Raw genomic sequence first — 15,422 nt, 5'->3', positions numbered from 1 at the left:
AATAATCTAGCGGTGAGTATGGATTAAGGTGTTCTGGGGTGTTGGCATTTTACAGAGGACTTCTGCTAGTATATCTAAGAATTTTTTAAGCTGAGTATCTAAAATTATCCACTGCCTCTCCCCCCAAAACGGGAAAACTAAATTAATGGGATTGAGAGAACCCAGTTTTAACTTGACTGAAAATTCATCATGTTGATATCTGTATATAAACAAATTGAGTAAACATTTTTTCAGTTTTTAAGCATAGCATTTTCAAGACTGCTTGGAAACTTAAGAACTACCTAAAAACTGTTGCATCACTGAAGCTTTCTGAAACCTGCAGTTCATTCATTGTTTCCTTTAAACGTGTTTGAAATGTAGATCTGATGAAGGTAAGTCAGTTTATTGCATTAAGATAATTTTGTTAGATTGTAAACTAAAGCGTCCAATTTAACAAAATAATAAAAAAGAACCATCCATATACTTCTCAAGCAGTGTAAGCAACGTTACACCACCTTTGCAAAGCCCCGTGGGTACCTAATTTGTTACATATTAAATCACTGGGCTATTTTGTTTAGTTGTGGTTTTAATACCTGGTATTGCAAGTATCTGTGATCCTGGCAGACTAATCTCCAGAAAAAAATTTTTAAGCGAAATGTAACAAATTTAAAATAAGGGAACCATCTACATGCCTGTTTTTCCTTAAGCATCCTGCATAGCGTCTCTAGACGCTGCTGGTGGACTTAAACAGGACGGAGGGCGGAGAGATCCCTAACTTCACTCTCCAGGCTTGTGACTAATGACGAGGGGAAGGCGGGTCATCCTCTGGTGCGCCTCAAGCGTTCTCCGGGTCGGAGACAAGAGGGCTGAGTGGGCTCGGGGAGGAGGCGGGAGAGGTGAGAGGCTAAGATCTGGGCATCTCGAAAGGCCTTTCTGAGACACCCTGCCCAGCCCGAGGGGATCTCGCCTTAGCGCGCGCTCCCGAGGAAGTGGCACCTGTGGACGCTTTTCCTGTTTAACCGGTCTTTCCGAACTCCCGCGGCCGGACCTCCCAGACCCCCTCGCCTGGGCTCGACCCTTCCTCTAGCTACCTGCGCCTTACCCTCTTCAATTCGCCAACCGCCCCAGGGTTCGGCGAATCTGCTGCGCGCAGCCCCCGGCGAGCGAGCGCGAGATGCCGGACTGCAGCCGTCGCCGCTGTGGGGGGTGCTGGCGGCGGCGCGGTGACCGCGGGGGCGCTGTACGCCGCGTGGACCTGTATCTCCTCCCTGCGCCCCCCGCAGGGGCCACTCCTGCCGGCACCCCGCACCGCAGCTCCAGCGCGCGGGGCGCGTGGGTGGAGGGATGGAAACAAGGGTGGTGGGGATGGAGAGGGGGAAAGTGAGGAGAGAGAAGGGAAAGGAGACGGAGAAAGAGAAAATTCGGGGAAAAGGAAAGGAGGAGAAAGATAAAAAGGAGGTGGAGAAGGAGAAAATTAAGGAAAAAGAATAGGAGAGGGGGAGGGAGGAGAAAAGTAAGAGTAAAGAAGAAAAGAAAGGGCGGGAGACGGAGAAGGGGAAGGAACAATTTACGGAAAAAGAAGAGAAAGAGAAGGACAACAGCACTTTGGCAAAGCCGCCGCTGGAGCTGCTGGTAAGAGATGGGTGCCTCAGACCCTCCTCACCCAAGGCCATTGTCGGCGTTCTGGCCGGAGCGCCGCCTCTCGGGCCGGAGGGAATCCGGTCTCATGTGCGGGCTTTGTACCCGCGGGTGGAACGGGTGTGCCAAGCTGCGAACGCCAGCCCCTTGCCCGCTCTCACCCCTAACCTCAACCCTGCGACCAAGGTTTAGGTCTAGTGTTGAGGAAGGTCAGGTCTCGTCAGGTCTAGTGTTGAAGAGGTTCACGGGAGCGCGGGGAACAGCCCTCTTTCCAGCCCCATCTCTGTCCGACGCCCAACGCTAGCTCCCAGTCCGCCCACGACTCTGAAACCAGCCCCAAACCCTCACCACACATGCGCTCTCTCTCCCAGTCTTTTCTGTTTCGTAAGTTCCATGCGGGAAGGTGCAGGGTTCCTGAATTTGTGCAGGATGTGTTTTAGGTCCCTCTGGACATTTTCTGTGGGCGCTGAGGTTACTACTTCCATTGTTTTCAGACCACCAGCGCCCAGAAGGGACGGGCACAAAGGTTTAACTGAGAGGTCTCAGAACCAGGCTCTGCAGTCACAAAAGGACAAATACCTGTGATTCCACGTATACGATGTACCTAGAGTAGTCAGAATCAGTGAATAGAATGGTGGGGCCTGGGGGAAGGGGGAGTGCGGAGTTCGAGTTTAATGAGTACAGTTTCAATCTTACAAGATGAACAGTTTTGGAGATGGATAGTGGTGATGGTTGCACAATATTATGAATGGATTTAATAAAACCGTATGTTTAAGAATGGTTATGATGGTAAATTTTATGTTGTGTATTTTACCATGATTTAAAAATTGAGAGGGAAGAAGGAAAAACAGGTATTATTTGGATCATCTCAGTGCGCTCTGTGCTCCTGGAGTTCCTGAGCTTAGAGCTGCTTTCTGGTTCTAAACAATGAATTATTAATGAAGATTTGATCTCTGGTAAAACACAGACTACATAGGTTCACATATAGTTAGATAAATAACTTTTGTAAGCAACAGTGGTGTTGAGAATCACATTTCGGTCTGAACTCCTGGTTTACAGTAACCCCAGCTTTTCTTAAGAGATTATAAACATGAGGAGGCTTGTATTTTAGACTAAAAAATAAGCAAAATGCAAAGCATCAGTGACTGGAGGATTTCTAGGGGTTTAGGAGCAGCGATATGGTTGGAAAGGGAGTAGGGAACTGTTTTTATTCACAGTTCCTATTTCATAGGATCTAAGGTGCCATTATTTTAGGTAACACAAACAAAGAAAAAACATGCTGCCAACCAAAATATGACATACCATAGATTGTAAAGTCCTCATTTCAGAGATGTTAAAATGTGAGGAAAAAAAAAAAAACCAGCATCTTGGAACTGATGAAATATGTTGGGATAGCCTGAGTAGAGCCATTGGTGGAGATAATGAGGGGGACACAATCCACATCTTGCAGCCAGTTCTTGGTGGCATCATTGCTTTAAAGCATCCCCTTCATGCATCAAGTGCCTCCTCCTTACCATCGCTCTCTCAGAATGACAGACACTATGACATTTAGGTGTGGGTAAGAGGGAGTGGGGAGGAAGTGGGGATGGAGAGACGCAACACCTATGGCAATACCTTTTGCTTTAAGAGCCATCAAGAATTCACTCCAAAAACAAACATTCTGTTATTCACTAGACAGGTTTATTAAATGCTGCCTTGTACACAAGACCCTATTAGACCAGACCTTAAAACATCTTACTTTTACATAGATCTTATATATTTAAAAAAAAAAAAAAAAAAAAAAAGATGTGGGAGGTGGATAGACATTTAGTGCTGTTTAGGATTACTTTTTTTTTTTAAACAGAAATCCAGTCTAAGTCTAATGTCAAAATTTAGTGTTCAAGCAGAAGCATATAAGATTATTATTTTTAAACCAATGCCACTGAAGACATTTATTAGTGTTTTTTATGCATGAGAAATCTCTCTAGTAGGCTGTTTGAGAAATAGAATAGAATTCCTGTGAGTAGTCTGGCTGGATGGTTGCTCATTTATTACTGTTTACATTAAAGTTTGTACCCTAAAAGTCACCTTTCTGAGCACTCTGAAATTTCTATTTCTGTCTTCATACCAGCCTGCCCTTCTTGCCCTTCAACCACTTGTCATAAAATTTTCTAAGGTTGGTATGTTGGTAGAATGCTTCTTCCTAAAGTTTACATCTAGTTCGCCAGGTTTTAGCATCAGATTTTTAAATCCTCAATTATGATTGGAACTGGTTTAACAGTTTCTGTAATCTTCGCCTTTTCATTTATGAGGGTAACCTTGCCCTAAGAGCTTTTAATCTAGTGATTCAACTGGAAAGACAAGACAGATTAATAATATGAGACCTTAGATTGCTTACATGCTGAGTGGCAAAGTCAATATATGGAACAAGTAGGCCCCAAGACCCCATACAACAAATTGAATTCTGTTGCAGTCTCCAATAGACATGAACTCAGGAAGCAAAGTGAAGTCTGAAAATTAACCCTGAAAATATGGCATCTCCCATAAATCCTAATATATATATATATATATAAAGTATTTATTTGATAGATTGACCAGGAGTTGGGGGATGGAGAGGGGGTATGCAATTAATATCACATAACTGATGGCTGATTATATAAAATACAAACTGACTGGTACAGCTTGTTCTAGACCTATTAAATGTTTTGCGAAGTTTTGTTCTGGTTTACAATATTTTTGGCAGGCACACTGCCAGGAGCCAGGAAAACCAGGCCCTGATAGCATAGCTTTATTGACTTATCTTTTGTTTCATAGGAGAAAAATAAGCAGATCCTATTGCTGGGCCTGGATGGAGCAGGAAAGACCAATGTTCTCCACTCTCTAGTTTTAAACAGAGTCCAGCACAGCGTGGCACCAGCCCAAGGTTTCAATGCAGTATGCATCAGCACTGAAGACAGCCAGTTGGAGTTCCTGGAGAGTAAGCTTGTCTTTCTCAGTAGTTCTGGGGATAACCGATAGCCTATAGCCACATTATCGTTATACCTTAAGCCAGACTTAATGTTATCAACATTGGGTCTTTGTGAAATGAAACACTGGGTCAGATTTTCCTAGACTTTCAGAATGCATGTGTAGTTTAGTGCTTGGGTACAGTGTGAGAATCACTTTCTGTTCTTTTCATTTTCTTCTTTTTGCAGTGGTGGTAATAAAGGGGAGTTGAGGGGAAGGCTTTCGCACCCCTCCTATAACAGCCTCCCTTCTCCCTTACTACCCCAAATATAAATGCAATCTAAGTAAATACAATGTGTTTCCTTCTCTGCAAATGCAAATAGAGGTAAGCTCCAAACCTCTTGTAACCAGATGGCAACCCAGAAACCCTTTCTCTGGCAGTTCTGGAGTCACCACGTCTCAAAATATTGCTGTGCCCCAAAGTTGCATTAGATCCTCTTGTCTCCTCTTTACACTCTCTCCTAGGATGATTTCACCTTTCCTCTTGACATTAAATACTATCTATATGCTAATGACTCCCAAATTTATCTCTCCAGCCAAACATATCCAGATGTTGCCTGACATCTCTACCTGGCTGTCTCATTGGCCTCTCAAGCCTAATATCGTCAAGACAAAATGTTTGATATGTCTCCATATCTGTTCCTTTCCCTTGTAATCCAACTGGTCAGTAAATGTCTCCTCACCCATCAATATGCTTAAGCCAGAAAACTGGGAGTTTTTTGTATCCCCTTTTGTACCCCACCTCCAGCCTGCAAGTAAAATGCTATGAATTTTTGCTTTCATTCAGTTGCGAAGAGAAAATGGTGGGCAGAGAAATTGGTAAACCTGCAGGCAAATCTTTATGATAAAAGCATTCTTAAGAATAGAGTTTTGGGGCTTCCCTGGTGGTGCAGTGGTTGAGAGTCCGCCTGCTGATGCAGGGGACATGGGTTCGTGCCCCGGTCCGGGAAGATCCCACATGCTGCGGAGCGGCTAGGCCCATGAGCCATGGCCACTGAGCCTGTGCATCTGGAGCCTGCACTCCACAACAGGAGAGACCACAACAGTGAGCGGCCCACGTACCCCCCAAAAAAAAGTGAAGGAGAAAAATTTCTTAGACAAAAATTGAGGGAAGTTTTTGCCAGTATTTCTGTGTTGCAAGATATGTTAAAAAGAAATTCTTTAGACAGAAGGAAAATGATATAGGTCAGATATTGGACCTACATAAAGAAAGGAAGAACATTGGAAAAGGAATAAGTGAAGGTAAAATTAAAACTTTCATTTGTCTTATTCTTAATTGATCTAACAGATTACAGTTTCTTCAAAATAATAATAGCAACATTATATTTGACTATGTATGCTTATATGTGTGTATAAATGTTATGACAGCAATGATACAAGGGATGGAGGGAGGAATTTGGATTATTTAGTTATTATAAGGTATTCACATTACCTGTGAAGTGGTATAGTGTTATTTGAAAGTAGACTTGGATTTGTTGTTAATGTATATTGCAAACTCTAGGACAACTACTAAAAAAAATATAAGAAGTTATAAATGATATGCCAAGAAAAGAGAAAATGAAATCAAATAAAATGCTCAATTAAAACCACAAAAGGTAGAAAAAGAATGGAAGACACAAAGAGAAACAAAGAACAAGGACAACAGATAGAAAACAGTAAAAATATGGTAGCTATTAATTCAACTAAATCAATAATCATTTTGAAGTTCGGTGGTCTAAATGCACCAATTAAAAGACAAATTTCAGAGTGGATTAAAAAATAAAAGATCCATAAACTCACTTCTTGCTTACAAGAAACTCACTTTGAATATAAAGAGACATATAGATTAAAATTATGTGAATGAAGAAAGATATAACACTAATCAGAAGAAAGCAGGAGTAGCTATATTAATTTCAGACAGAGAAGATTTGAGAATAATGAAAGTTATCAAAGATAAAGAGGGGAATTATACCTAAAGCACAAGCAACAAAATAAAAGATAAGTGGGACTACATCAAACTAAAAAGCTTCTACACAGCAAAAGAAACCATCAACAAAATGAGAAAACAACCAATGAAGTATCCCCCCAAGCCTATTAGAATGACCATCATCAAAAAGACAAGATGGGCTTCCCTGGTGGCGCAGTGGTTGGGAGTCCGCCTGCTGATGCGGGGGACACGGGTTCGTGCCCTGGTCCGGGAGGATCCCGCGTGCCGCGGAGCGGCTGGGCCCGTGAGCCGTGGCCGCTGGGCCTTTGCGTCCGGAGCCTGTGCTCCGCGGCGGGAGAGGCCACGGCAGTGAGAGGCCCGCGTAACGCAAAAAAAAAAAAAAAAAAAAAGACAAGATAACAAATGCCAGCTTGTGTAGAGAAAAGGGAATCTTTGGTACCGTTGGTGGGATTGTAAATTGGTACAGCCACTGTGGAAAACAGTATGGAGGGTCCTCAAAAAATTAAAAATAGAACTACCATATAATCCAGCAATTCCACTTCTGAGAATATATCCAAAGGAAATGAAAACACTAACTCAAAAAGATATCTGCACCACCATGTTCCTAGCAGCATTATTTTCAGTAGAGAAGACATGGAAACAACCTAAGTGTCCATGGATGGGTGAATGGATAAAAGAATTTGTAGTATATATATATATATATATATATATATATATATATATATATATATATGTGCATGCAAACATGCATACAATGGAATATTATTCAGCCATTAAAAAACAAGGAAATCCTATCATTTGCAGCAACATGGGTGGACCTTGAAGGCATTATGCTAAGCAAAATAAGATAGAAAGACAAGTACTATATGATCTACTGATATGAGGAATTTAAACAAACACCAAACTCAGAAAAAGGAATCAGGTTTGTGGTTATATGGATTGGGGGCAGGGGGTCGGTTAGAGGAAGGTGGTCAAAAGATACAAACTTCCAGTTATAACATACATAAGCACCAGGGATGGAACCTACAACATGACGACTCTAGTTAACACTGCTGTATGCATTATAGGAAAGTTGTTAAGAGTAGATCCTAAGAATTTTCATAACAAGGAGAAAAAAACTTTTTTATTGTATCAATATGAGAGGATGGATGTTAACTAAACTTATCATGGTAATCATTTCACAATACATGTAAATCACACCATCATGCTGTACACCTTAAACTTATACAGGGATGTATGTCAATTATTTCTCAATAAAATGAAAAATAACTTTAAAAGAGGGGAATTACATAATGATAAAGAAGTCAACTCTGCAAGAAGATATAATGATGCTACATGCAAGTGTATGCGCTTAGAAACAGACTTAAAGTAAGGGAAGCAAAAACAGCTGATCAGGAGCCCGCACCTTTTCTCTTTTTCACCTGTCTCCTTTCTAAGGGGCGGGGCCCCAGGTGGGCCGCCGAAGCTTGGCGGGTCCTCATGGCAACGGGAGAACGTGCAGGGAGGGGCGCAGAGGCGGGGCTTGTCGCGCCGCTGCCGCGTCGGGGTTGGGCGCACTGGGGCGGGGCGCGGAGTGCGGGCCGCCAGCCCATCCTCTCGCATCTTCTAGAAGGCGAGCAGCCTCCGGCCGTCGCCCAGCGGAAGCTTCTGGGATGCCAGTGGAGAGCCAAGAGTTTTCGGGTTCTTCTGGGCTGTCCGATGGGCATGACACGGCAGAAATATCCGCTCCCTCCGAAGCCCTGCAGAAGCCCTTTGTAGTCAGGATATTTGACATGCACAACCAGCCAGATGAGACCGAGGAGTGTGCAGAGTCCCACCAGATCTCCGAGCCCCACGAGCCCTATGAGCTCTACCAGCCCTGTGAGCCCCACAGGCCCCTAAAACTCCATGCACCCTACGAGCCTCATCCACCCTGTGAGGCCCGCAAGCCCCATAAGCCCCAGGGGCCACATGCTCCCCGCGAGCCCCACAAGCCCCACGAAGTCGAGTTGCTTCCCAGAGCTGGCGTGATGATCTCCCCGTCTCTGCTGACCAGATTCCTGCCACGGCTTCCGCCATCTTCCCTGAGAGGTAGGTGTTGGGGGTCCCGGGGGTCCCTCTGGGAGTTCTAATGGGAAGGTTTGCCTGCAAGGAGCCGTTTTTTTAAAAATATAAATTTATTTATTTTTGACTGCACTGGGTCTTCGCTGCTGCGCGAGCTTTCTCTAGTTGCGGCGAGCGGGGCTGCTCTTCGTTGCAGTGCGCGGGCTTCTCGCTGCGGTGGCTTCTCTTGTTGTGGAGCACCGGCTGTAAGCACGAGGGCTCAGTAGTTGTGGCGTAAGGGCTCTAGAGTGCAGGCTCAGTAGTTGTGACTCAACGGGCTTAGTAGCTCCACGGCACGTGGGATCTTCCCTGACCAGGGCTTGAACCCGTGTCCCCTGCATTGGCAAGTGGATTCTTAACCACTGTGCCACGAAGGAAGTCCCCCCATTTTGTTTTGAAGGAGGATAACACTTGTGTCATTTACCTGCTGTGTCATTTACCTGCTGTTTTGCAGTGCCCTGTCTTTGGACCTCAAGAAGCTCTGATAGGAAATTGAGACTCTGGTGATGAAACAGTCTCTTCACTCTGCTCTCTCTCCACCTGGGGACTTCCTAGCTGTCCTTGATTAGTCACTATCACTAGCTGTCCTCAATTAATCACTGTCACTTCTTTTTGAAGCCCTTCTTAAGGCTTCTCTGCAGTAAGTCATTGCAGTTCTCTGTGCTGCCACTTTGAACATACCTCTATTATAGCACTTAAGATTTCGGGTTATATCACTATCTTTTTCCTCAGCTAAGGGGAGGGATCCTTGAAGGGAGGATAGTTTTCTCAGTGTTTAGCACATGGTGGTGCTCAATAAATGCTATTACATTGTTAAAGATGTAGTAACAAAACACTCATTGAGCAAAAAATTCAAAGAGTATGTTTACTAAGTGCTTACTATATGTTCAGTCATCACCAAGTTCACAAGCTAACAGGGCTGATGGGACTTGGGTATAAACATCCAGCTCACTTATGGCCTCTCATTGATGACTCCACCCAGAACAATTCCTTGTCCACATTGGGCTTCCAGTTCCTTGGCTGACCACGTTTCATCTCATTTTCTCCTTGACTCGTCTTTATCAGCCTTGATTCTATGGTCTGTCATGTCAGTTGCTTACTTACAACATCTTCGCCACCCCATTGGCTCTTTGGCTGTTCACCCTACTTCTCCTGGGAAAACCTCAACCCTGGTTAAGCCCACACATCCACCCTCTGCCTGCACCTGGGCAGCTGACTCTTCCTGTACAAAATCACACAATCATACTGACTGCTTTTATTTCAATTTCATGACCACAAATCTCAGCTGGTCACTTGGCACTGCCTAGCAAGCCCACTTTATTCACCTAATAAATTAGTTCTCCTAATCTGTGAGATGACTAAATGCCTTCTTTACTCTACTCCAGCCTTCACACCTTTGACCCCAAACAGCAGAAGACTTTGCCTCACACTTGAGAAAATAGAAACGATGTCATGAACTCCCTTATTTTCATACCACTAATCTATTGCCTTACTCTAACCTGCACCCATGGATTCTGCCTTTTCTCATATTTCAGGGAAGAGCTGTGCCTCTTTCTATGAGAGGCAAAAGCCTCCACTTGTGCTTTGGAATCCACTCTTGTCTCCTGAAGACCTTTGTTCCTGCAGTTATCCCCTCTCCTAACAGCATCAGTCTCTCTCTTTCTAATGAATCAGACCCATGAGCATACACATGTACTCTAGAATCTTCTATCTTTTTTTTTTTTTTAACATTTTTACTGGAGTATAATTGCTTTACAATGGTGTGTTAGTTTCTGCTTTATAACAAAGTGAATCAGTTATACATATACATATACATATGTCCCCATATGTCTTCCCTCTTGGGTCTCCCTCCCTCCCACCCTCCCTATCCCATCCCTCTAGGTGGTCACAAAGCACCGAGCTGATCTCCCTGTGCTATGTGGCTGCTTCCCACTAGCTATCTCTTTTATATTTGGTAGTGTATATATGTCCATGGCACTCTCTCACTTTGTCCCAGCTTACCCTTCCCCCTCCCCGTGTCCTCAAGTCCATTCTCTAGCAGGTCTGCGTCTTTATTCCTATCTTGCCCCTAGGTTCTTCATGACCATTTTGTTGTTGTTGTTTTTTAGATTCCATATATATGTGTTAGCATAAAGTATTTATTTTTCTTTTTCTGACTTACTTCACTCTGTATGACAGACTCTAGGTCCATCTACCTCACTACAAATAACTTAATTTTGTTTCTTTTAATGGCTGAGTAATAGTCCATTGTATATATATGTGCCACATCTTCTTTATCCATTCATCTGTCAATGGACACTAAGGTTGCTTCCATGTCCTGGCTATTGTAAATAGAGCTGCAATGAACATCGTGGTACATGACTCTTTTTGGACTATGGTTTTCTCAAGGTATATACCCAGTAGTGGGATTGCTGGGTCATATGGTAATTCTATTTTTAGTTTTTTAAGGAACCTCCATACTGTTCTCCATAGTGGCTGTATCAATTTACATTCCCACCAACAGTGCAAGAGGGTTCCCTTTTCTCCACACACTCTCCAGCATGTATTGTTTGTAGATTTTTGATGATGGACATTCTGACTGGTGTGAGATGATATCTCATTGTAGTTTTGATTTGCATTTCTCTAATGATTAATGATGTTGAGCAGAATCTTATATCTTGAAATAACCCTTAACCCTATGTCTTCTTCAGACCCTTCCTTCTCACACCATCAGCCCCATTTTTCTGCAGGTCACTGCAGAGCTTGTCAAAAGAGTTATCTGTACTCACTGACTCCTTTTTCTTGCTTGCCATTCTCTCCTCTACCCACCTAGTTAGGCATCTTTCTCCTCCACTCCACTGAAACTGCTCTAGTTTACTGTCTTTCTCCCACCGCCAACCCTTTTGTCACCTTTTTGTGTAGATATTTCAGTACAGGTGATCCATATGCCTTCTTAGTTCTTTGACCTCTTCACTTTGAATGATGGGATCCTTCACTGCATCTTAGACACCCACTGCATTAGCCTTTGATAATGTCAATTGCTGTATCATTTCCAAAATCTCTGTTTCAAGCACTCTAATCTCTAAGCACATCTATCTTTCCAGCTCACTTACTCCTCCTTGTACCCTCTCAATTCTTCAGCTTCAAAGGGACTTCTAGTCCACTGATGCTATCAACTGTTCATTATATATCAGTCACTACCTTATGTCCTTCTGTCTCTCCTTACCTTATAGTCCATGGTCTACCAATAGAATCACTTCCTTGCAAGTATTAGCTCCCTTGTCTCTCCCTCTATCATTCTTGCTTAGTTAAATCCAATTCTTGCCTGCACTTGAAAAGATGCAAAAAAAAAATGATGACAAGGGAAAACAAACAACTATGTTGATCTTTAAATCCATGACCTTGAACTTCAAGTGTGTTTTCATTGCTCTCAGTGATTGTATGGCAGTCATACTACATTTCCCTAATCAATTCATTTGCTAACATGGAACCTACCAAACTACCAGGATCTATACATATATACTCTACCTTTGTCCTGTTAATAATAGACAAGCTGTCTTTATTCTTACCAGAGGCCATTCTCTCAACCTGTATGTTGAATCCTATTCCACCTAACTTTAAGCTCTTTGCCTCTAAAATTAGCCCCTCTCTTTCCCACATCATTTTATTTCCCTCTCCACTGGATCATTCCCATGAGCACATGAACATGCAGCAATAACTCCTATCTTGAAGAAACCAAACCTTCCCTTAACCCCATGTACCCCTCCAGGTACCACTCCTATACTCTGCTCCATTTTAGAGGAAAATTCCTCAAAATAGTTGTTTATGAGTTTTTGTCTCCATATCCTCTCTTCCCATTCTCTTGAGAACTTAAGCTTTTATCCCCTCTACTTAACTGAAGTTCCTCTTGTTGAGGTCACAATGACCTCTACCTTGCCAAATTCAATGGCTAATTCTTCATCCTCATCTTACTTGTTTGACACATTCACTCCCTGTTTCTTGGACGTCTTTCTCTACTTGACTTCTGGGATACCACTTCATTGTCATCCTACCTCACTGAATGCTCCTGACTCAGTTTCCTTTGCTAGATCTTCTTTCTTTTCCCAGCCTCTAGGTTGAAGTGGGCGATGGCTCAGTTCTCTCAGATTCTTTAGAACTTTCCTTGCTCCCTGGATGATGTCATCAGTTCTGTGGCTTTAATTATATGCTGATGACTTCCCAAATTATCTCCAGCCTCCATTTCTTTCTTGAGCTCCAGAGTTTTGTAACCAATTGTCTCGTTAACAACCCTACTCAAATATCTAGTAGAAATGTAAAATTTAACATATGCATAACTGAACTCTTACTTCTGCCCCCAAACTTGCTCTTCCTCCACTGTTCCCCATTTTAGCAAGTGGCACCACAGTTCATTCATCCAGGTGCTCAGGTCAAAAACCTTGGAATCATTCTTGACACCCGTTTTTCCCTTACACTTTGCCTCCAAGCCATTAGCAAACCCTAGTTTTGAAATATGTCATGACAATGACCATTCTTAACATCCAAGCCTTCATCACCTTTGTAAGCCACTATCATCTCTTGCCTGGTCTGCTGCAGTAGCTTCCACTCTTGCCACATTCATGCCTTGCCCACATCATTTCCACCGGTTCATGGTTCATGTGGCAGTCACAGGGATCCCTTAGAACATAAATTACACACAACTCTCCTGCTCTCACCTCTCCAGAGGGAGTTCTCATCTTGCAGAGTTTGTAGTCTAAAGTCCTAAGTAAGCCTACAAGGCCCACATGATCTGACCTGCCTCTCCAGCCTCGTGTCCCACCACTCTCCCCACTGTCTCTGCTTTCCAGCCACATGGGCCTCCTTGCTCCCACCTTGATCATTTCACTTGCTTTTTCCTCTGCTAGGACACTCTTCCCTCAGGTATTTGTCACCTCCTTATAAAGGTGTACCAGATCATTCTACCAAAAATACACTCTTTGGTCTGCTCATGTTTTTAAAGTCCCACACTTTTGTATTCAACTGCCTACTGGACATCTTCATTTGGATGTATCATAGGCATCTCAAATATAATATGCTTTGAGACAGAAGTCTTGATTTTCCTCCCAATCTTGTTCCTCCTTCAGTCTTCTGACTGAAGACTGAAGATTTTCCCCCCACCAAACTCTATTTCACCCTGATTCCTTTTTCTTTACCCTCAAATCCAATGCATCCAATGTAAGTTCTGTTTGTTTTCTTTCCAGACCATTGCCTGAATTCATTCATTTCCTCTGCTACTTACGGTCATTGACGGTCATCATCCCACTCATCCCACTTACAGGCATTTCTCACCTGGATTTCTACGTTCTCCTCCCTGCTTCTGCTCTTGACCCCTTTCAGGTCTTTACTACCTTAGCCAGAGGGGAAATTTTTTTTTTTCTTTTTTTTTTGCTGTATGCGGGCCTCTCACCGTTGTGGCCTCTCCCGTTGCGGAGCACAGGCTCCAGATGCGCAGGCTCAGCGGCCATGGCTCACGGGCCTAGCTGCTCTGCGGCATGTGGGATCTTCCCGGACCGGGGCACAAACCCATGTCCCCTGCATCGGCAGGCGGATTCTCAACCACTGCGCCACCAGGGAAGCCCCAGAGGGGATATTTTTAAAGCAAATTGGATCACATCTTTCCCTTACTATATTATCCTTCCTGTGGTGCCCTATTGCTCTTAGGATAAACCCAAACCTTTTGTAGGGGTCTCTAGAGCTCCATGGGCTCTCTGACCTCACTCCATACCACTCTCCCTCCTGCTCACTCTGCCCCAGTCACACTGGCTTCTTTTCTGTTCCCCTAAAAGGCCAATTCCATACTTGCTCCTGCTTCAGAATCCGCATGGGTGGTTTTCTCTCCCTAGATGTTTATTGTTTTCCTAGGATAATCTCATGGTTAATTCCTGTTCAGATCTCAGCCCATGTTTTTAAAGGGTGGGAAAGAGCCTACCTTTTAGAGGGCCTTGTCTGTCTGTGCTGCCCCACAGTAGCCCCTCTGAAGTCCCAGTATAGAAAGTTTTCAGACTTTGCTTTAGAAAGGACTACTTTAAAGGTTCTATCTTCTCAATTTATCTTCTAGATTTTCCTTGTTAAAAATTCCAGCAAGTCTTTATGTTAATTCAATAAGCAGCATGTATATTTATATATTATTTACATAAAATAATGTAAACATTAGGCCATTTGTAGTCAGCATGTCACCATGCCTCTCTCACTCAAACATTCCTTCATATGAAAGACGTTTACTGAGAATATACTAAGGCACTCTTCTGTGTCCTGTGAGGGTGTTGAGATGACTGAGACATGGCAGTTTTGGTTGTGTGCACATTTTAAAAATGTATATTGTAGAGTAAGTTCCATCATTCTAATACCTTACTAATGTGTCGTCACTGATCATCACTGTCACTGTTAAACTTTATTGAGCACTTACTATGTTCAGGGCATAGGCACTGAGCTGTAGATGAATAAGATGTGGGTCCCATCCTTGAAGGACTGTCAGTGTGGTTGGGGAGGCCAAACACATCCTCAACACATCCATGGCATTGAAAGTAAAGTGGACTGGAGTATCCTGTAGGACCGTCACTTCATTTTTCTGAGTTAAATGGAAGTGCTGACCTCTTTTATGGCTTCTGTATTGAATCATAATTAGAAATGTCTCTTTCTACTTCTAGATGATGAAAGAATTCACCATGGGTTTTTTTTCTTAAACATTGACATCTTTGATCCATTTAGAATTTATTCTGGTGTATGGTATGAGTTATAAACCCAACTTTCTTAGTGCCTACTCAGTTGCCAGTGCTATCTTGACACAGATGAAATT

General features: G+C 43.2%; 1 protein-coding gene across 1 annotated transcript in view; it reads left to right on the top strand.

Moving 5' to 3' along the window:
* Positions 1–8,099: 8,099 nt before the first annotated feature.
* Positions 8,100–15,422, top strand: part of SPMAP2L (sperm microtubule associated protein 2 like) — a 67,326-nt gene continuing 60,003 nt past the window's right edge. Inside the window, exon 1 of the mRNA XM_067035769.1 lies at positions 8,100–8,599. Within this exon, the coding sequence (XP_066891870.1) occupies positions 8,182–8,599 (418 nt within the window). The 5' untranslated portion in view covers positions 8,100–8,181. The remainder of the gene's footprint in view (positions 8,600–15,422) is intronic.

This window comes from Kogia breviceps, chromosome 6, assembly GCF_026419965.1.
Source record: "Kogia breviceps isolate mKogBre1 chromosome 6, mKogBre1 haplotype 1, whole genome shotgun sequence".
NCBI lineage: Eukaryota > Metazoa > Chordata > Mammalia > Artiodactyla > Physeteridae > Kogia > Kogia breviceps.
Note: the sequence above shows the minus strand (reverse complement) of the source record. Positions and strands in the feature narration are given on the sequence as shown.